At 40.1% G+C, this 23,092-nt stretch overlaps 2 protein-coding genes across 3 annotated transcripts in view; one reads left to right on the plus strand and one right to left on the minus strand.

Annotated features, from left to right (window-relative positions):
* Nucleotides 1-10,505, plus strand: part of ZNF292 (zinc finger protein 292) — a 53,290-nt gene extending 42,785 nt beyond the window's left edge. Inside the window, exons 7-8 of the mRNA XM_042016149.1 lie at nt 621-762; nt 2,511-10,505. Coding sequence (XP_041872083.1) covers nt 621-762; nt 2,511-9,683 — 7,315 coding nt within the window. The 3' untranslated portion in view covers nt 9,684-10,505. The remainder of the gene's footprint in view (nt 1-620; nt 763-2,510) is intronic.
* Nucleotides 10,470-22,703, minus strand: GJB7 (gap junction protein beta 7). 2 transcript variants are annotated; one of them, XM_042016151.1, is made up of 2 exons: nt 16,474-17,607; nt 10,470-10,917 (listed from the first exon to the last, which is right to left on the minus strand). In XM_042016151.1, exons 1-2 carry the CDS (start codon nt 17,166-17,168, stop codon nt 10,785-10,787), a joined length of 828 nt encoding a protein of 275 aa, XP_041872085.1. In that variant the 5' UTR covers nt 17,169-17,607; the 3' UTR covers nt 10,470-10,784. The 2 variants fall into 2 exon arrangements, with proteins under 2 accessions (XP_041872085.1, XP_041872084.1); XM_042016150.1 differs by lacking the exon at nt 10,470-10,917 and adding an exon at nt 22,593-22,703 and having other exon boundaries at nt 12,632-17,195.
* Nucleotides 22,704-23,092: the final 389 nt, after the last annotated feature.

Raw genomic sequence — 23,092 nt, forward strand, 5'->3', positions numbered from 1 at the left:
AGGAGAAAACTGGTAATGCAGGATTTTGCTTTAAGAGATTCTGCTAAAGTTTTGGGGGTTACAGCATTCCACAAGGTACTAGTACTCTTGGTTATTCTCACCTAAGGACGAATGAACAAGTGAGATAATGTAGATACTGTGATACTGTTTGGCTTTGGGGGTTAATTTCTCACTAAATAACAGTCATATTCAGCTCTTAAAGCAGAGCAGCTTTAGAAAAAGTGGTATCTACCACAGAGAAAAGCCAATTTTCTATAGCTGTTAGTAATTACTAAGAGTTCAGAAGTGTACAGTTCCAGTCTGTGAATAGTAAACTACTGTGCAAGACTTTCTTTTCTCCAAGACCGCATTGTGAGTAAATATGTAGCATAAATTGTGATAATACTGGTTTTATTCTGAACTGTCCTTCTGGAATTGAGTCATTGTCATAATTTTGAAATTTAGATACTTAATAGTGTGGGTATTTTAATAAAAGCTTTTCTCTCTAAGATAAGGTGTGAATAAATTTCAGATTTTTTCCTCTCCCAAAGACAAAATGGAAACTGTTCTTAGCCTTGCATTTCTTATGATCAGATTAGTGGTTGCATTGATGGCCCTGAAATATTGTTCTCTTGTTCTAGGGAACTGACTCTTTTCTGGAGTAAACTGCAGCAAAGGGTAGAGCCTTCTATTCAAGTGTATCTAGAGAGATGTCGTCAACTTTCTGTGTTAACTAAGACTGTTTATCACATTTTCTTCTTGATTAAAGTTATTAATTCAGAGGTAAGGATACTCCTGAAAGAATATTTTTGGCACTTTTAATGGAAATGTAATCAGGAAAATTTATGAAAGCTTCTTCGACATCCTGTCTTTCTGTGTAGCATCAGTTTTGGGGCAATCCTGACTGGTTTTAGGAAAGGCGATAGCAACTTCCTTCTTGCAGGTACATTATTAGTTGATTCATTTTGAATCATTAAAACTTTGGTTCCTTTGGAAAAAAAGAGTGGGGTTAAACAGAAAAGCTGGATGCCACAACTGAGATGAAGAAAACACTAAAGGTGAGGTTATAACCTCTAGGTTTGCCCATGTCCTCTAAATGTGGTATTTTCTGTAAGCAGGCCCTAACATTCCTCGCCATTATTTTCCATATTTCAAAAATTACAGAAAATTGAGAGGATAGGCTTATGAAGAAAGGAAATGAAAGGTGTATATTGATATAAAAGAAAAGGAAAATTACAGAAAGTTTAGAAAATAAAAAAGAAACTATACCAAAAAAAAACCAAAATAACAACCCAAAACCTTTTGAATTGCCACTTAGGAATGCAGTTTATTTTGATAAATGAAATACTTGTCATTTGTGGGCTTAGATCCAATGTTGTTTAAAACCCTGCTCATCTCTCCCAGCTAACCTTGTCATCTAGTTTTCTTAGTTTCTTTAGTAGTTGCAATATTTAATACTGATAGCTAAATTGAGCTCTTACAAAGATTTCTGTAAGTTGGGATATTCATTCTAAGCATAAAAATTCCTGTTTTCCTTTTTCAATGTTCTTGTATGGCTCATCATGGGCTTCTAAATTTAAAGATTCTTCCCCACTCCAATCCCCCCCGAAAGACCTGAAATAGGATTGGAATTAAGAGAGGGGGAGGAAAATAACTTTCACAGAGTCTTGTGACATTAAGATCTCTGCCTGCTCCATGCCATATTGATTTTTCTCCAGTGAGCATTTGATCATGTAATTGTTGGCAGAAATTGGAGACCATGCAGGTAGTAGACTTGTACATTCATAAATTTGCTGGACTTTATTCTCATGTATGCCGCAGCGTCTCTTGTGCATCCCTGGCAGCACAAAGAGCTTGTAAGGTGGATGTAAATGTAAATGGTGTTGCCTTAGGGTATGAATGAGTAAAGACCACATGACCGTTAGAACATTCAAATGATGGAACATTTAACGAAACTTAACTATACTTACTGCTTTCAGTTGGACTGAAGCCGTGTGTTCAGTTGACGTCAGTTGACTTTGAGGTGACATGTTTTTAAATAATAACCTTTTACCTTAACTGATCTCCGAATTACAGATCTTTCTGAAGATCACGTTTTTCTTTAACTGCAGCAATTTTTACTGTTTGAAATCTACCCAGTGTTAAGCTGATGTTTCATAGGAGCTCATCTCAAATACCTGTGGCACAACTGACAGGCTTTATTCCAAGGAAAAGGCTCAATATTGCTCTAATATAAACCAAACATCTCTAACATACAGTCCCACAGTCCTCAAACTAGACAGAACAGACAATTAATTTGTCTTTTTAGTTGTATGTAAACTTCCACATTTTTTTAGTAGCATGAAGACAAATTATGCAACTTAAGCAATAGCATCTGAAGAAAATCCATTATGTTTCTTAAGGTAAAAAGTATTACTGTGAACCCCAGGTGTATTTTTTCTGACAGTGAGGATTGAATAATGACATATTTTACTTAAAAGTATAGAAAGAGTTAGATAAGCTGACTTACTAAAATTAGTCTTGCTTTACAGATTGATGGTGCTGGACTTGCAACCTGCATTGAACTGTGTGTGAAAGCACTGCGCTTGGAATCCAGTGAAAATGCGGATGTCAAGATATCTATTTGCAAGACTATCTCCTGCTTGCTCCCAGATGATTTGGAGGTCAAACGTGCTTGTCAGCTGAGCGAATTTCTTCTGGAACCCACTGTGGATGCATATTATGCTGTTGAAATGCTATATAATCAGCCTGACCAGAAGTATGATGAAGAAAATCTTCCAATACCAAATTCTTTGCGCTGTGAGCTCTTACTTGTACTGAAAACTCAGTGGCCTTTTGATCCAGAGTTCTGGGACTGGAAAACTCTAAAGCGTCAGTGTCTGGCACTTATGGGAGAGGAGGCATCCATCGTGTCATCCATAGATGAACTAAACGATAGTGAAGTTTATGAGAAGGTTGAGGATGGCCAAGAAGATAGTAAAGACACTTCTCTGAATGGGCTCGCTGGCATCGATGAGGCTACGAGCCTTCTTAGGGGTATCAGAGATGAAAAGCAGAAAAAGAGAGAAATCAAAAAACTCAGAGAGAGGGGGTTCATATCAGCTAGATTTAGGAACTGGCAAGCTTACATGCAGTATTGTGTGTTATGCGACAAAGAATTCCTAGGTCATAGAATAGTTAGACATGCACAAAAACATTATAAAGATGGAATTTACAGTTGCCCTATTTGTGCCCAAAATTTTAATTCTAAAGAAAACTTTGTTCCCCATGTAACTTTGCATGTGAAAAAATCTAGCAAAGAGAGATTGGCTGCTATGAAACCACTGAGGAGACTGGGAAGACCTCCTAAAATAGCAACTGCCAATGAGAATCAGAAAACTAATTCTGTATCCAAACAGGAGCAGCGACCCATCAAGAAGAACAGTCTCTATTCAACAGACTTCATTGTGTTTAATGATAACGATGGCTCAGATGATGAAAACGATGACAAAGATAAACCTTACATACCTGAGATAGTGCCAGTTCAAAAGCCACCTCCTGTTAATGAATTCACCTGCCCTGTAACACTTTGTCAAAAAGGCTTTAAATATTTTAAAAATCTAATAGCACATGCAAAGGGCCATAAAGATAATGAAGAAGCTAAACGTTTTCTTGAAATGCAGAGCAAAAAAGTGATTTGCCAGTACTGTAGACGACATTTTGTAAGTGTTACTCACCTGAATGATCATTTGCAAATGCACTGTGGCAGCAAGCCTTATATCTGCATACAGATGAAATGTAAGGCTGGCTTTAACAGTTATGCTGAACTGCTGACCCATAGGAGAGAGCATCAAGTCTTCAGAGCTAAGTGTATGTTTCCCAAATGTGGCAGAGTGTTTTCTGAAGCCTATTTACTCTATGATCACGAAGCACAACACTATAATACCTATACCTGCAGAGTCACGGGCTGTGGGAAGGTGTACCGCTCACAGAATGAACTGGAAAAGCATGTTGAGGACCACAACAAGCAGCCTGAAAAAGAAGAGCAGCCTGAAAACCAAACTAATCAGCCTGATCTTAGTCTGCCTTCTAAAACTAATGAAAGTACTGATGGAGTTGCAGTTAAAGAGGAATTGACATCTCCAGCTGAAAACCGAAGTAGTTTCATTGAAGGAGAAAATGTCTGGACCCAAATCAAAGCAGAACCAGTTGGGAATGAAAGTGTAAATGCATCAGTGAGTGTACTGCAGCAAAGCAATTCCCTGTCTAATGCTGGTTCAGAGCAGTCTCCTATGGGTTCAGTGAAGACAGAAGAGACAGTTCCAGCAGGCAGCATTAAGCTGTCTGTTGTTAACCAGAAGATCCGAGATAACTTTGTAAAAAGAGGTAAATTGGCTGCTACTGCCAGTAAAGTAGATACTACTAAACCTGGGGTCCAGCAGTTGTGCCCATCAGTTGACTCTTGTCCTCCAGTTTTCCAAGAGAGAAAGGAAGAAGACTGTCTCAGTCAGACTCAGAATATTCAAACTGTTTCTGTGACCTCAGACACATTAAAACCAGAAGCCCTTGAATCAAAAAACTTAGAAAGACAAGTGAGCATTGTAAATCCATTCAGCATGCAGAATCAGACAGGGTATCGAAATGGTGTACCCATTTCCAAACTTGAAATTGAAGACAGTATTAAAGCTGCAGCTAATCTATATAACCTGCCTTTAAAAACTTTAGAAAGTATTACGTTTATTCCATCACAGCCTAACATAAATAGCTCTTTAGTTCCAGCTGTGTCACCAGCAGCCCCAATTCAGAAATTTAATTGTCAGGTTGAGGGGTGTACTCGAACATACAATTCATCACAGAGCATTGGCAAACACATGAAGGCAGCACACCCTGATGAATATGCTGCTTTTAAAATGCAGCGTAAAAATAAGAAACCACGAAAATCCAGCAATCTGCAAAATGTGCCGAATGATGGGAAGATTGTATATCTTATGCCATCACAAGTGGGCAATCCCAGTGGTGCTGCTTTTACTGCACAGAACAAATCAAATTTGAATCCCACCTGTTCCAGTCAAGTGCAACATGTCTCAAGTACTCTTTTCCCAACCCACGTAGAAAATATGGCGAATCCTATGTTGCCTATAGTGGAAAGTGTCATAAATCCAAATTTGTCTACTCGTATTAAAAGTGAGCCTGAGAGTGTTTTATGTTCACAAATGGAAAATTTGTCTGCTGCAACCTTACCTTCCCAGTTGGATGATCTGGCAAAAACAGTTATGCCTCTGAATATTGATGGTGGTTCAGATCCTTTTCTTCCTTTGCCTGCAGAAAATGGTCCGATGTCTCTCTTTCCTTCATCAGCAGAGAATCCTCCAAATTCAGTCTTCTCACAACTGGAAAATAACACAAATAGCTTTTCTTTGCAACTAGAAGGAAACACTAGTTCTGCTTTCCCAAAAGAGGAAAGTGTTGATCAAATGTTTCCCTCACGATTGAGTAATGAAAGTAACTTCAGTGAAACTAGTTCTCAACATCCAGCTTCAGAAAAGGTGAAAAAAGATCGTGGCAGGGGCTCAAATGGGAAAGAAAGGAAGCCAAAACATAACAAGCGGGCAAAGTGGCCAGCAATAATTAGAGATGGCAAATTTATCTGTAGTAGGTGTTTCAGAGTTTTTACTAATCCTAGATCACTTGGTGGTCACTTATCAAAGAGGTCTTATTGTAAGCCTCTTGAAGGATCAGAAATTTCTCCAGAAGCTCTGCAGGCTAATGGACAATCTTTGCTTGCCAGTATGATTCTTTCTTCAAATTCATTGAACTTGCAGCAACCCCAGGAGTCTGCCTTCAATCCAGAGACGTGTTTTAAAGATCCATCGTTCCTCCAGATACTTGCAGCTGAAAATCGTTCCACACTGCAGACTATGTTTCCACGGGCAAATGTGACTAACTTTAATACCAGTGGGAATGAGGAAGGTAATCAAATTATAAAACAAGCCTTGGAAACTGCAGGCATCCCGAGTACCTTTGATAACACAGAAGTACTTCCACGTGTGGTTACAACAAGTTGTGTCTCTGGTACAACTCAGATAAACACAGCTGTTCTCCCCAACTCGGCTGCGCCCCCTCTGCTGCAGACAGTCTGTAACCCCAGTGCCCTGCTGACAGACCAAAACAGGACCCTCAATGCCAAAATTCCTCCACTAAACGAATGCAAGAGTTTGCCTGTTTTTGCAACAGAGGACTTAATGCTAAAGACCATTGAAAATGGCTTGTGTCCTAGCTCATATTCTAACACTGTTGCAGCAGCACAAAACTTTGCAGGGAACAGTTCACGAGCTTCAGTTATAAGTAGTCCCAAGAATTCGGGATCAAGCAACTTGAATAAGAAGGGAACCAGCTCTTCAAAGAGGAAGAGAAAAACACCTACACCCCTGGTTGTGCCCAATACATCACAGAAAGTAGCAGTAAATAATGCAGCAGTGATGGGACTTGTAACCAAAAGCACTGAAGGAAACATGCAAATACAGGGAGAAAGTTTTCAGTCCAACTTGCTGGCAAATTGTGGCTCTCAAACGGTGGTGGAAAACCTTGCGCAGAAACTCAGTAATGTTGACAATCAGTTATTCATGGCCAGTATCAAAGAGAATTTTAAAACAAATCTTGAGGCTCATACAGTTCTGCCCCCTTTAACAGTAAAAACTGAAAATGGGGATTCCCAAATGATGGCTGTAAATTCTTGTGTGCAGGCAAATTCAGAAGAACAGATTTCACAAGACAGTGTTATGCAGAACTTTGAAAAAACCCTGGAAATAATTAAAACTGCTATGAATTCACAGATGCTTGAGGTGAAAACTGAAATTCAGGATACTGTTGCTGCTTCAGGACTGAACCTGCAAGTAACTAACGCACAGGCTTCTTCAGAAAGTTCTGCACACAGTGTAAAACTACCCACTACTACACAGTTTGCTGTGCACGCAGGGAATGTTACTGCTGCAAAGGGTAGCTCTGCTCAGTCTGAGACGTCTCAAAAGGATGATACTCAAATATCAGAAATTTTGGAAGGCTTGCAAAAACTGAAGCTAGAAGATGATTCTCTTGTTCCCATCTCTGAGACTGTTTCTCAGTGTCCTCCAGCAGATAAGCCAGCGCCAGCTGTTCCTGTTTTATCAGTTGAAAACAAACCCCTCATCCAGATATCTCCAGAGGCAAGTAACATTCAATTTAGTGATAGAGTTAATAAGCCTTTTGTATGTCAGAATCCCGGCTGCAATTACAGTGCTATGACAAAAGATGCATTATTTAAACACTATGGCAAGATCCATCAGTACACTGCAGAAATGATACTAGAAATAAAGAAACATCAACTAAAGTATGCCCCATTCAAATGTGTTGTAGCTACCTGTCCAAAAACATTCACAAGAAACTCTAATCTCCGAGCACACTGTCAGCTTGTACATCATTTTACAACAGAGGAGATGGTAAAATTAAAAATTAAGAGGCCTTATGGCAGAAGATCTCAAAATGAAACTGTAAACACAGTCCCACAGCCTGTTGAAATAAAAACTGTGCAGACACTAGTAATAGAAAACAAAACTGTAGCTCCATTGGTCAAAGAAACTCAGATAAAGGAAGTTGCAGAGCCTGTAAAGGTATTGGAAAAACTTCTACCAGAAAATAATATTCCTGAAATACTGGAAAAACCTCCCCAGGTGGTTTCTGTTCCACTGGAGCAGCATAATGCAGCATCTTTTGATAGTACGCAGGAGCAAGCCAAAGTACGCAAGGCTAGGAAGCACAGGAAGGAAAAAGAGGAGAGGAATGGTAGGAAGCCCGTAACAAAATCTTTGGAGTTTCCCACTAGATACAGCCCATACAGACCTTACCGGTGTGTCCATCAGGGCTGCTTTGCAGCTTTCACAATACAACAAAACCTAATTCTTCATTACCAAGCTGTGCACAAATCAGACCTCCCTGCCTTCTCTGCTGAAGTGGAGGAGGAAAATGAGCAAGGCAAAGAGGAACGTGAGGAGGTAGAAACCAAACCTGCTGTCAGAGAGTTCAGGTGTGAGGTGAGTGACTGCTCTCGTATCTTCCAGGAAGTTACCAGCTTGATACAGCATTATATGAAGCTTCATGACATGACCCCAGAGCAAATTGGAAACATGAAATCAGCCCCAGAGGTGGGAAGGTTTTTTTGTGACCAGTCTCAGTGTAAGTGTTCGTTTACAGCATATCTAAACTATGTTGTGCATCTTGAGACAGATCACAGTGTTAAGATAAAGCCAAACAAAGTAGAAGATGATGGCATGTTCAAGTGTGATTGTGAAGGCTGTGACCGTATTTATGCTACCAGGTCTAACCTCTTGAGGCATATTTTTAACAAACATAATGACAGGCATAAAGATCATCTAATAAGACCCAGGAGACTGACACCAGGCCAGGAAAACATTTCAAGCAAAGCAAATCAGGAGAAACCATTGAAGTCTAAACAGAGAGGACTCAAAAACAGATCAGGAAAAGAAGGCAACAGGCTGTCAGTGAAAACAAAACGAAAGAAAAACTTGAACTTGGAAAACAAAAACTCAAAAGGAATAGAGGTTCAGGAAAATAAGGCTTATTCACTAAAACGCGGCAAGTATGTATATTTAATAAAGACCAGAAACGATGCCTTATCAGAATGTACGAGCAGGTTCATAACTCAGTATCCATGTATGATAAAGGGATGTTCTTCCGTAGTCACAAGTGAAAGCAACATAATAAGGCATTATAAATGTCACAAGCTGTCCAAAGCATTTACTTCCCAGCACAGGAATCTTCTTATTGTATCTAAAAAACACTCTGTCTCCCAAGTAAAGGAAGCCTCTTCTGAGCAAGAGGAAACTGATAAAAAGACTGATGTGAAAGAGCCTGAACCGAGTTTGATAGCGAGCAATAATGATTCAAGCACAACTACCTTACCACAAAAGGAAACTGAAAAAGGTGAGAAGGATGAAGTGGATGAACTGACAGAACTATTCATTACTAAACTAATTAATGAGGATTGTTCAACTGCTGAAAATCAAGCAAAAATCTCTTCCAGTGTAAATAGTGATTTGCAGGAGACTAGCTCCTGCCCCTCAGAGAAGCAAAAATCAAACAACCTGAAAAGAGCAAATAAAGAGAAAAATGTATCTCAGAGTAAGAGAAAGAGAGCCGAGAAAACAGAGGAAGCACTGCCCAGTGACGTGAGTAGCCTGCACAAGGAGGAAGAGACTGCTGTCGCCATTCAAACGGCCGAAGAGCAACCTGCCACTTTTGACTGGAGCTCGTTCAAGCCAATGGGTTTTGAAGTGTCGTTCCTCAAGTTTCTTGAAGAATCTGCTGTGAAGCAAAAGAAAAACTCTGAAAGAGACTACCATAGCAGCGGAACCAAAAAAGGATCCCATTCGAACTCACGGAAAGCCAGTGAGAAGGCCCCTGTAGCAAGTGATAACGTCACTTGGTCATGTTCTGAAACTGAAACCCTTGTACCGTTTGCCAACCCATCACGGCTTCCATGTGGTGATAATGTAAAGATCGTGTTAGACAAGACTCTTAAAGACTGCACTGAGTGTATGCTGAAGCAGCTTCAGGAAATGAAACCTGTTGTCAGTTTGAGAAAGCTTGAAGGACGTTGGGAGGATAATCCAGAGGTTATAGCTGCAAAAGTAATTGTTTTGGGTACTGAGGAAGGGGAATCAAAATACTGAAAACCTAATGTGTTTAACCGTGACCTGTAATAGAATTTATTTTGAATAGGAAGCCATCAAGCATGCTAGTAACTGTGGAGCTCTTTTATTTTGAAGTGATTTAATCTAGCAAAAAACATGACATGAGTCATGTAAATGTTTTATTTGTTTTTTATCCCTATGGGACTTGAAGAACAGAGTAATTGCTTCAGTTTTGTAAATACTTGATCAAGACCTCAACTTTCTATCAGATTGTCCTTTCCATAAACTAAATCTTTGTGAGTTGTCTGTGATTGGTATCTTTCACTCATGTATAACAGTTTTCTTTATTTGTAGATACATTTTTTTTGTATATATTTATTATTGTAAATCATTTGCTGCCACCAGCAGTCTGTAAGTCTAAACTATTAAATGACACATTTATATTCGGAATTTTAATTTGTAACTAAGTGAGCAAGTTTTTAAAACTGTCCTTTAATCATTTTAAATTAAGAACTTTTGAACTAAAGCTAGCTAAGTCTGCCATATCCAGTTTATTTTGCATAAGACATTTATTTACAGAAGAAAAGCTGGATAAGATCACATTTCATAGGTTAAACATACTGACACACTCTCATTTTTGTAAATTTTAACATCCAGTATCTATGGATGATATTCATATGTAGTTAACACATAAATATAATAGTTTTCTTATAGCTACATTTTTCATTGCTTTTAATTGGATACAAAGCATTTATGATTCCATAATAAAAATGGAAATGTGAATAAAAATAGTTTGCTACATCGAAGATTTAAAACAATATTTGGTATTAAAGAATCCGTTGTGAATGTGATAGAAAATTAGTAGTGTGGAGCAGTGTATATATTTGAGGTGGTGATTTGTGAAGTAGCCCAGTATTGCCTTAAATAAAAACACATTTCATTTCTTGTTTTATACATGTGATCTTATAAAGGTTATTTTTGTTTCTGTAACTTAGATTGGTGTATAGTTTAATTTTTGTTAAAAAAACAAAACAAAACAAAAAAACTTCAGAAACCGTTTTTGTAAATAGTGGGTTTATAAAACAGATGGTTTATTTTGATAATACCAGTTTGGTATCTATCTATAAAATACACGAGTCCTTATGCCATACCATTAAAAACTAAATAAACAAGGCACTTTCTGAAAGGGAAGTGAGATTGTGATCTTACAGCTAAACTCGGTGGTTGTGCTCTGTTGGTGGCATAGGCTCCCTTTGCGCTCCTCTGCCTCTTGCTGACTGTACGTGGCACCACTCTCACAACCTCTCTTTTCCACACTGGAACGAGCCTCAGAAGCGGTGCTGCTTGTAGTGCCCGGGATCGGAGCAATTCCTCTGTATGCTGCTAACTGAAATGACAGGTATCCCGTTTGTTGAGTAACCAAAAGTGTGAATGCATTGGTGGGAGCTGTCAGTACCCAGGAATCTTCAGTGTTGGTTTTCATGCGTGGTTATGTTTGACTCAGCCAGCTGGATTGTGTGGTACCAAAAACTTTTCTTGGATTATTCTCATTACTGGATGTGACCTACCTTCAGTAATATAAAACAGTCTTTATCTTGGGTGAGATTGGCTTGATTTTTTTTTTTTTCTATAAACTTGTCTTGCTGTGTAAAGCTTTGCATTAAATGCTACACTTGATTGCTCGTAAGCTATTCACCTGGAATCTCTGACAGTTTTCCTGAATATCAGTGCAGAGGGCACCTTCCTACAACCAAATGAAGTGACTTGTTGCAAGAGTGAGGATTATGTGTGAAACAGCGGAAAGGCAACAGCATTTCACCTCGGGCACAGCCCTTGGTTTGCTACATGGTGCTAAATTGCTTACCTTCGCAGAAAGCCTGTGCTTCCATTTGAACAGAGCCCGTCGGCTTCTCTCGCTTTCCATCTCTCCCAAGTGACTAAACTCATAATTATGCCACGTTAGTAAATGAAAGGTGCAGTCTGAGAATGATAAAACCAAAACAAACCCTTGCATTTTGACTCTAGGAGTGATCATTTTAATCATTACAAGTACACAGTGCCATGTTGTACCTGCCAGAGGCCGCTGGTCCCCCTCGATGGAGCTGCTGTTGGATACCAGCCATGGTGCTTGTAGAGGGAACTTCTGCAGGGGAGAAGAGGGCAGAGATCCTCTGGAGAGGATCCACAGAGCTCGCCTGAATTCTCTTGTTTTCAGCTGTACCTAACCACTGCAGTCCCTGTCAACAGACCTCGCAACTGTTAGTCTTTAGAAGAGTATTTGTGTTGTGTAAGTTGAATAGTTTCAACATTCCCAATGATTGATACTGTATCATTTGCAGTTCTTGGACTGAGAATAGCATACAACTATTTAAGCTACGCAGTGCTATACTAGAATGCTATTTTTAAAAAGAGAAAAGGATTAAAAAATCCAATGTCCTAAATACCCAGGAAGTAATTTCTGATTTGGATCTGAATTTCTGAGAATAAAATATTTAATGCTGTCTCATTCCAATCAATCCAATTAAAGCACGTGCTGTACCCATATAGTTAGTACTTCACGGTACACTTCCTTTTAGGTGGTTACGGACAGCCTGTCCAACAGGTAAGCTTGTATGGTGTTTATTTCCTTTTTAAAAACAAACAAAAGTATTTTGAACTTAAAATGGGGAACCAAAGACAGGGTCTGATTTAAAATGTCACAGACTGCAGAGGGCAGTCTGCTTTGTGAAGCCACCTACAAAAACTCCCGAGGAAACGAGTCTGGTATTTGCATTTAGGTGTTTTACCTTGGGTAATACAGAAGGCCTCCCACCCTAGCAGCCGTAGCATGCCTGGATAGGCAGCTTCTCTGGGGCCTGAAGCCACCCCCCTGCCCTGGGGGCTGCGGGGATGGGGCTCCGATGTGGCCGGGCCCAGCTGCACCAGCAGCACTTGAGCCTGGGGGGTGCCCCAAGGGGCTGTCGGCCCCACTGCCCAGTCCTTCTCTGTTTTCTGCCTTTTCTTTCTCCTTCCTCTGGGTCTCTGCCTTCTAGAATTGTCACCCATTAACTGTGGAGCTTTCAAGCAAAGGCGCTTTCTTTTAAGCCCCTTGTTGCCATCAGGAATGTGCTGACTAAAGCAGCAGTTCTTGCTGATGGGGAAGCAACCAAATTGAAGAGTCTATCTGGGTGCAGAGTTATGGGCGGTTTTGTGATTGAAAGACGCCTTTAAATTGACAGTCAGCCTCTCTGGTGCTCAGCTATGTTTATAAAGAAATCTGCTATTTTCTGAGCCCTAATTCATTGTAAATAAGGGTAGTAGGTTTGTCCCCACATGTTTCAGGGTGGTCCTTCTCAGCACGATGGGGGGACTGTGGGTTCTAGAGCATTACACTGGGACATTTGGTCTATGGCTGTTGGATAGAAAGTGAGCAATGCTTGTACAAATAACACTGGAAGCAGTTGTTGTGAGGGGAAAGTAGTTGGCTAATTGTTGCAATTAGTTTCTGTGCCAAAGAATTAGGTGGTTGGGGCTCCCACCTGTGTGCAGAGGAGGGAGGGACAGGGGCAGGGACAGGCTATGCTGGGGTTTAGGCTCCCGAGCTGGAGAAGCTCCTGCTCATGGCTTTCTCAGCCCTGCCTGGAGCCTTGGTATGGAGATGATACAATTAAAGGGCTGGGAAATGGGGCCACTGCTACTGGAGAAGGGAGTATAGGGAAGAAACTATCAGCAAAGAGGGAAATATTTTATCTGTGTCTTTTTTTTCAAACCTCTTCTGTCCCAAGGCAAGAAGCTTACTTGGGTTTTAAAGAAAATGAGAGTCTATGTAAGACACAGATCTTTCGATGTTTGCAGGGATGTTTTGGAATAGGAATGAGGTAAATATTTTTGTACTAATGTCCATGTGTGATCATGCTATTTCTCCATTACAGTATGGGCTCAGATCAGCTTCCTATCAATTGCTTAAATCCTTGTGGAACATAGCACTTGAGTTCAATTTTTTTAAATGTTGTCTGAGTGACTCAGAAGTTTAGGGACCAAACCTGTAAACTCATTTGAACCAAAAATGTAACGGCAAATGCCATCAGGGGTGCATGGATGAGTGAAACTTAAACTGGAGAACAAAGGCATATAAAAGCGGGGAAAGGGAAGGAGGCAGTAAAAGATGAAACGGTTGCCAAGAGCAAGGGATCAGAAAGCAGATGAATTTGTTTCTGTTCTCTCAGGTTAAGTGATGCTCATTTCCTTTTCATAGTAGCCCTGTCAAACACTCAAATTTTGCAGGACATGATGTGAAGGCTACTTGGTGATTTGCTGCGAGTGAGTTGGGTTACGTGGAGTTGGTCCATAATAATTTTTCAGAATATTTCTCGTGTAAGGTACTCACTTTGTTAAAACTGAAGTATCCTCCAAGACTCAAAATGTTGATTTTGGAATTTATTTATCATTTCTTGGCTGTTGGAAGATAGAATTAAAAATAAAACTCTGAATATACATTCCAAAGAATTAGAGTTCTTGTTTGATGGGAAAATTTTTGGTCTAAGTGGTAATCTCTGACCAGCCACAGAGCTTTAGGGGGTGCTCTAAAACCGTTCAAGCTCTGACTTAATATACTTTTTTATTAGAGAGCAGCTAATGCACTAGTTTTATCAGAAACCTGTGTTGGCTAAACTGTGTTTGCTTCTCTTCATTTTCTCTCAAATAAACCTTACTTTAAAAACAATGAATAAATATTTTTTCATTTATGTGCTCTTAAAAAATCTGTCCTCAGTTATTAAACCCCAGATATTTCAGAAGCATTTTTTTTCTTTGATTGTGTCGCCCTCGTCTTAATAAAATGATGCATGAAGGTCCAGACGGGCCAAGATAATTTTGGGGTTTGTTCTCAGTTACTTAAGCTGTGGCAGTCGCAGTTTCACAGGGTTCATGGGCAGTGGTTTTGCTTCATGCACCCTTTGGTGGGTTTTGTCCAGTAGCTGCAAAAGACTTTCAAACTGCATTCCTGTCATGAGCCACATTCTGTGTATGTAGAGGTTTAACAGAAAATGTTCTGACTTGTATAAAGCGCCTTGTCTCTATATATAAAGCACTGACTCGGCATCACTCAAGATTTAAAACTAACTGGCCGCAAGCTGGTATCTGAGGGACTGCTGTTGCTGCTAAATTCAGCAGCAGCAAATGTCTTTCCATATTTTATAAAAGTAGGGTTATTTTAGGGGGAAAAAAACCCCCCAAACAACAAACCCCACCTTGAAAACCACCATCAAAGTTCACAGCTTGTTCATTAGTTGCTAAAGTTCGCTCTGTACCTGCTGCTCATAAAGGTAATGCTTTGTAATCAAAGCTGAGGGGCCGGAGGGGGCCTGAGTGAAAAAAAATAGTTAACCTGCTTTTGCTACTGTTTCTTCCTCCTTATCCTGGCATGAACAATAAAATTAGTTCAGCATTCAGGCAGCTCCACTTTAGTTGTATTTCTCTAAATAGTGCATTTTGATAAGGCTCAGTACCAGATGTATGTCCAAAGGTCTTTCATTCCAGCAACAGAAAGAGAACACTACCCTAAGGGGTTTTTTAACGCACTACTTCCATTATCTTAGAAGCCTAGGTTCAACAGAATACATGTCTTAGCTAATTTCTGTCCCTTTCATGTTAGCCCAGACAACATAACAAAGAGCAGAGGTGTGTTGTGTTTAAGACACAATTTGAAATTCAGGAGGAAGGAATAGATGATTCCTTTTTACTTTGTTTCTACTGGAGGCTCCTCATATTTTTAGATTTCCTGTGTTCATCTACAGCAGAGAAATCTATTGAAGGAGTAGCATATTTTCAGCCTTTACTATAGGGACCAGATTCTAGGCTATTTAATACTAGGGACTACTGGCTACTGTTCCGTCATATTATGCAGTCTGCATTCCTCTACTCAGATCCTAGGGAAGTGGGAATGATCTGTTAATTAAACGCACTTAAGTGCCACTACCACAGAGCAGAAGACAAGTCTAATGACACGGGAGCTGCTTGGTGCAGGTGACAAGGAGTTAACTCTATACCCTGGTACATGCTGCTTGCACAAGTTTGAGCAAGTGCCTTTCTTAAAGGATGCGTTTTGATGATTAATACTCTAACAACTGTAAGGGCTCAAATAATTCCAGAAGGAGGTGCTCCACAAACAGCTAAATAACCAAATCTGTCTTTATCACATGGGCTAAAGTAGATGTGTCCTCTTTTTTCCTTTTATGAGATGTTTTATGGTACTCCAGTGGAATGGACTCATGACTATCCAGCTCACTTCAAGGCGCCTTTCCCATTACCATTTCAGCAGTTACCAGATCTGATCCACCCACCTGACAAATGCTGTACACCCCCTTGCTGTTCGCCTTAATCAATCCCAGGTTCTTATCTCTGCATATAAAAAGCCTATTTTTGCTTGTACCAAAGCAATTCTGTGTAATACTCAGTACACAACTGTTTGAGCAATTGTTTCTGCATGATTTATCATAAACATCTGTCTTTATATTAAAGCTTCATGGAATTCTCAAGACTTCTACATCTCTTGTTTCAACATGAAAAGGTCTTGATGATTCTGCGTAGGACATACATAATGTAACCGATTGTATCAGCTCAATTAATGGGGAACTAATAGAGAAACAGCATTTCCTATGTAACTATCCTTGCAGTTCTGCAAAGCACTGATTGGAAAAGCAATTTGTCAAAAACAGCTTGTGTAATGGGAGGGTGGTCTCCAGCCTTCTTTCAAGTCAGCGGGGAATGTTTTTCATGTTCATCTTGCATATTCAGAGGCAAAGATGATGAGCTGTTGTGGCATAGTCCTGTAGCTGCTGCTCTGTTGTACCTGATGAGTTCTGATTCGCAGCAATCGCTTTTTGAGCCTTGCTGTTTCTTCATCTGTCTCTTCAGGTAACATTTTATGGAGTATTTGAAAATCAGATAACTCAGTTCACTTAGATTTAACACTATGCACAGGCATGAAGTTGCCACCAGAAAATAGAGGAAAATCATCTTCTCTGTGGGCTTGGAAATATAACAGTCTACAGTATTGGGACATGGTTTTATGTCACATTTCACAAGACGTGGTATTTTGAATCCATTGTACAACTTATAAAACAGAAGAAGAAAAACTATTTCAAGTCCTGTTTTTAAAATGAGGCTGATTAGGTAAGTGCACAGCAATCCACCATCTATCTTTCCTGGATTTCTGTAAAGTTTCTGGTTGTGGTGTTTCTCTCTGTTCTCTCTGTAAGCAACATGAAAGACAACCAAGAGTGAAGGGGTGGAGACCATGATTAATTGCAAAGCCCAAAGTCTGATCTGGGAGACAGGGAAGAAATGGTCAAAGCAGACATTTTCACAACCAGGCTGCTTGATATTGCACTCAAATTCATCATGTTCATGTTTCCAGATGTTTTCTGCGGCAGCAACATAAACCAGTAAGCGGAACATGAACACAACAGCTACCCAAATTCTTCCAATTCCTGTTGAGTATTTATTCACTCCGCTCAGCAGATCACGTAGGAATGCCCAGCTCATTTTTCTCTTCAAGGAAAGAAGGAAATGCTGTATCAAAGAAACACAAGATCAGAGAGATGCTTCCTCTTGGGTGAAGAAAAATGAGACATTCATTCAACATGAAATATAACCAGTAGCTGAAACAATTTAAAATTATTAAGCATTTAGAAGCAATTTAATATTATTAAGCATTTAAATAAGAACAACAAGCTGTTCTTATTTCTGATAATTTAATGATTCTGATACATTCTGAGGCTATTGAACAAAATTTATTTGCTGTTTAAATACATTTTGTCAATTAGGCTGAAGTCTAATCATTCTGTTGAGCTGTGCTCTGTGAGAAATGTGCCTGTTCTTCCCGAGGGTCTCCTGCCTGTCAGGTAGAGCTTTCTCTCACAAGTTCAGGCTGACACTACCACTGAAGTACACTCAGCTTAGCCCTGTCAGTTATGCAAATACTACACACAGTCAAGCCAGATTTCACTTTCAAGTTTATGTATAGGAGCCAAGTGTCCCATAATAAGTTGACTACAAAAATGCAAATTAATTTCTTTTTGTCTGTGGTCTAACTTTTGGGTAAACTTGTGCAGTACTTTAAATCTTTTTCTGCTTCATTGGATTTTATTTGTTGTATTTCTTACCATTACTCCAAAATATGTGTGTGTGTGTGTGTGTGTGTGTGTGTGTTACAGTTTCTTATCCGCATAAGTCTTCCCCTGTCCTAACTCTGGAACACTTCTTTTGGAAGCGGTACCTAAGGAGCCACTGGCAGTGACCTGAGGTAAAAAGACCTGAGGTATCCACCAAGAGCGTACACCTTTGCACTTGGCCCCATCTCCAGGTCTGAGTGGGTCTTTTAGGGTATCAAGCTGCTTTGTTCTGTAAGAGCAAAAAGTGGATGTATTCCCAGAACACAGAGTGGCTGGGAGACGAGGTGAGGAGGAAAATCAGAAGTTTCCAGATCTTTGTGGTCTGTCATTTAATGTCCTCATCCCATATTCTGCTTCTGCAAGCTCTGCCTAGCAGGAGAGAAAATGTACCCCTCTGTGGCTGCAGTGGGACATGCAAATCCCACTGACACTGCTGTAGCTGTGAGTACTGCTAATGTAATGAACAAGTTCATCTACTGGCAAGTTGGAGTAGTAATCAGGCCACAGCATCACAAAGCTTCATGGAAAATGTTTTCAGGCATTGGAATAGGCTGCCCAGGGAGATGGTGGAGTCACCATCCCTTAAGGTGTTCAAGAAACAACTGGATGGGGCACTTAGTGCCATGGTCTAGTTGACAAGGTGGACATTGGTCAAAGGCTGGACTCAATCTTGGAGGTCTTTTTCGACCTAAATGATTCTGTGATTCTGTCAAGCTCAACACAGATGGAAAGCTCAGTACTTCTTTTGCTGTCCCTCAGTTCTGCAGCCCTTCATGACCTCAGCCTATGGCCAGACTTCTGCTGGGAAGCAAGGTTATTTGGATATTCCTGCACTGCTACTATTAGAGTTGAGCACTAGCTTGAGGAGCTGAGGGACAGCTGCAGAAATTAATATATTCCTGATTTATACTGCAAAGAATGGTTACCAAGCTACTTCTTTATGCTGCAGATAAAAAAGATAACAGGGAAATACCAGCTTATATCCTTTCAGACATATGCTGCTATGCTTTTAAATATGTTTGGCAGGGTGGTTACTTTTTCATTAAAGAGCTATTCCTGTCTTCCATGTCTGCAAACAGAGTTCAAGCAGAAGTTTAAATCAAACTTTTGAAGACATGAGCTTCAGGGCTTTAATGCTTTCTAAATAAGTAACACACAGTCACAACAGTCTCAAAGGAGCTGAACAGCAAGCATGAAGACACCACTATGTAATAAATCACAGTCAAGAAAAGAAAGCATTCACTGAGCAAGAGTGAATGTTAGCACGAGTGTGTGCATCTTTTGGATGAGCTGTCCTCTGGAGATTTGAAGGAAAACCTCAAGAGGCCTCTCCTAAGGCTTTAAGATGTGCACAAGGACTATTGGAGGGAATTTTGAATTTTGTCGTTCCATGGAAAGCAAATACAGCTGCAAGGGGGCTTTTGCTGATGGCCACTATAACTGCACCGTTCCTTTCTAATGTAAAAAGCCTGATGTCACCTATCAATCAATGGTTGGAGTTACACCAGTTCTGAGCCTCCACGTGAATTTCAGAAATGAAATATATGCTGGGTCACCAGCAAGGCACAAAAATCAGTGGGAACCAACACTGGTGGAAATCAGGCCATGGTTATACCTAAATATAGATTCAGCAATTTACCTCAAGGTCTCTTTTTCCCAAAGCTGAGCTGCTATTTCCTTAACTGAGCAGCAAGAGGGATTAGAAAAGAACAACTTTACACTTTCTTTGCCAATCCCACATTGAGAAGAACAGTATGAAGGAGGAAAACAAGTCCTGACCAAAGAAAATAGGGATCAAGAATTGGACTAAAATCTCCAACAGATCCTGCGCAAGGGGCAAATTCTAACCAGACAGAAGACTGGATGGATGAAATTCCTTCAAAGCTGATTTGAAAGAGAGCAACACATTCTGCTGCCTAGATGTTTAGTAATGAGGCATCAGGGATTCCACAGAACTGAAAATGGTTCCTGGTCTATGTGCTCTGTTGAAGAGAAACTGAAATTTATCAAAGGACTGCAGGGCAGGTCTTACAGCCAGCAGTGCTTCTGCAGCCAGAGGTCTGCAGAACTTTGGTTATATTTTTTATACTTGCAGCCTTTACTTGATAATGAGAAATGGCTGTAGAGAACAACCTTCACCTTCAAGCCTAAAGGGCTACAGAGCCTGTTTTGTAGTATTGTTTGGGTTGTAACCAGCACAGCTCCCCTGCTCAAAGGAGCTGCAAATGTGCTTTGGAAAGGTTATGTTTGCTTTATGCACCACTGTTGCTATAGATGTGGATGTGATGCTTTTGTATCCTTTGAATATACAATTAATTCACTGAAGCATTGCAAAGAACATATGGAATGGAAAAAATAAAATGGACTTCAAAGATGAGGAGTTACTCAACAGGTAAACAAGAGAAAATTGACCTCATGTGACAGCACAGGCACAGACTGATGAGTCAAGTTAGCTGAGGCTAGAGAAGACATATATTAAGTGGGCTGTATGAAATTCAGAGCAAGGTGAGGATTCAGGCTACAAAAAAAAGAGAAATCATCTAGTGAGCAGACAGCTGGGCAGTAGGAAAAATATGGCAGTGGTATGAGGTTTTGTAACACTTCAAGAAATGGCAGTACACATGGCAGCAGAGGCTGAGTGGTGTCAGGGCATGATGCTTTAGCAAAATTATATTCTGGCTAATCTAAGGACAAGAGAGGAAAAGTGTGATCCAAATCCCCATAGCCAAGGAGAGATTTCAGCCTTAGCATCTGGAGGAGGTTCATTCTGTGCAGAAAGAAACAGAGGGAGTCAAGAAGGGAAGCTGGCTAAAGAAATTGAGTAGATTGTGGGAAATGTAGATGACATCAATTTGCATCAGGGTAATGTCCACTGTTGAGGCTAAAAATGAAATCACTCAAAATTTTAAAAAAGTTACAAAAGTGTTAAAGGGGGATCTCTTTGGCACTGTGGACATAAAGACCACAAAAGAGACTTGGCCTCTACTGGAAATTACAAAGAAGGCATTTGAGTCTTTAACAGTAGAAGATGGATTATTTGCACCAAGTGCTCAAGGAAACACTGAATTGAGCAAGAAGTGAAAAGCAGGGATTTGAGGTTAGACTTACTTCAGCCCTCTGCTCAATACACACATACACAGCCCAGTCTGAACAAAAGCTGAAGATGAGAAATATGTTGATTTGTTTTTCTCATTTCTAGCTGAAGTACAAGTGATAAGCATGAAAACAAAATCTGCCAGTCAGGAAGTAGAGCAAGTAATCTCTCTTCCTCATCACATACATCATTTATTCCCTAGTGGGATTTAGACACCCCCCACCAGCACACACATACACTTTGTCCTGCTCATGAGGGGCACAAAGAGAGACAGGAGAGACTTCCCACCCCCTGTTTCCCTCACATGTATCAGTGACTTGGTTTTTCCTCTTGGGGTTGGGCACATGTTCTGCTGAGCAAACAGAGTAACCTGATTGCACCATTAGCTTCTGAGTGTGCTGAATGTACTTTATTGAGTAAAGTGTTTGAATAATGCTATTGTTGTTGAATACATTCATCAAATATTCATTTCTGTCATTCACTGAGGCCTACAGGAGGCTGGCTAATGTGCATTGAGTAATGCATCCATTGAAAAACACAGTGCTCAGGGAATTACTTCACCTAGATTTCAATCAGCTCTGCTAATTTAATTACATTAAAAGCAGAAAAGGTATTTTTGTGTGGAAGAAAAGGGTGGGGGGAAAGGCAGTGGCAGGGAAGTAAGAAAATGCAAGAACAAATGGAATAACTGGAGAGGAAGTGGAGAAGCATCCTAAGTATTAGAGGCACAAGGAGGGCAGGCAACCTGGAGCTCAAAAAGCTGGCAAGTTACAGGAAGAAGGCACAGTATTTTAGGAAATTGAGATGGAATAGTGAGAAATAAGAGAAAGAACACAAGCCTCTGAACAGTGGCTCTATCAATTCTGCATAAGCAAGCTAAATTATCCTCACAGTTTGAGAGATGGAAGAGCTCCTTTCTCTGATCTAAACATTGCTGCAGAGTATTTGCTGCAACTTATCCTCTTTTTTTTTTTTTTTTTATGACAGGAAGAAAGAGAACCGTAAGTAGTGGCAAAAATGACAAAGAAGAGAACAGAAGTAGAAATCACAGAGGATACAGGATCATAAAAAAGCAGAGCTGGTAACAATCTTTAGAGTCCTTTCTCTCCTTTTATTTTTTTTTACACTTTAATCAAAACATCATCTCAGCACTTTTTTTTCCCAAACACCAAGGATCCTCCCAGTGTTATGAGGAAAAGAAAAAACAAGTACGGGTACAATGGTTTCCACAAACAACCAAACAAATAATGAAGCTTAACTTCAGGTGTTCATTTAGTAAGTGCTTTTTCCCCTTATCTTTTCTGTTTGTTGATATAAGGAGGTGTGAATCCACTTTATGGTTGCTGAGTCTGTTTCATGGACTCCCTACTGTTTCCTTACTGACTACCAGAACTGTGAGGTCCACAGGCTGAGAAACACTGATTTGCTTTGTTCTTTGGCCCTAAAAAAGGCTTAGTTGTGCAGAAACTGTTCCTGGCAGTTCAGTCTGTTCTTAAGTTGATGGAAGCTCCACTAGTCCCCTCAGCATGCTGCATCTATTCCAGTGCTCCGCTAGAGGAGGGATAAGGAAGCCTCTTGGGAAGACCAAGGAACAGTATCACTTGATTCAAAGCCACATTACCAAGCTGCACATGCACCAGCTGTTCAAACTGTTGCACATCTGCAAAGGGAGCTGAAAAACTATTGCTACAAGTCACTAACCTTGCAATGACTTGCTTCTTGTTCAATGGTGAGAGTGTCAAGGTGATCTCCAGGTCCTTATGAGAGAGTCAGCAAGAGACAACAGAGGACATAAAAATTAACTTTGCCTTCTTCAGACAACTGACCTCTTTTAATAAAATAAATAACATATAGCTATAACATTAATATAGTATTGACACTCGTCTTTTAAGGCTCTTCAAAAACAAGCCAGGTAGAGCCTGACAGCCCATGAGCAAACACAGCCCTCTTGGGTCTGTGTCCTGGCCAAGTTGTTCACTTCTGCCATGACCACTGCTAGTTGTTGGTACTACAGCAGAGTCCATGGTTCTCAGGCTGATGTGAGCCAAAATTTTCCCACCTATTTCATCCTTCAGATGCTTCCAGGAGAAGTGGAGGCCCCCAAAAGGCAGAGGTAAACATACTGGCAAAATCTTGTTCTTCTCTTATGGGCAGACAAAAAGTAGACACTGTAGACACTCTAGAATTAAATTCATTGATAT

The sequence above is a fragment of the Corvus kubaryi genome, unplaced genomic scaffold (genome assembly GCF_017639235.1).
Source record: "Corvus kubaryi isolate FWS band 111438036 unplaced genomic scaffold, C.kubaryi_AGA036_p1.0 split3-73, whole genome shotgun sequence".
Classification (NCBI taxonomy): Eukaryota; Metazoa; Chordata; class Aves; order Passeriformes; family Corvidae; genus Corvus; species Corvus kubaryi.

Bases quoted from the DNA above. Each gene is read 5' to 3' on its own strand.
- GJB7 (XM_042016151.1), bottom strand. From the start codon at position 17,168: ATGAGCTGGGCATTCCTACGTGATCTGCTGAGCGGAGTGAATAAATAC. The intron at 10,918-16,473 runs GTACAACAGAGC...ACGTACAGTCAG, and splicing joins TGCGAATCAGAACTCATCAG to CAAGAGGCAGAGGAGCGCAA.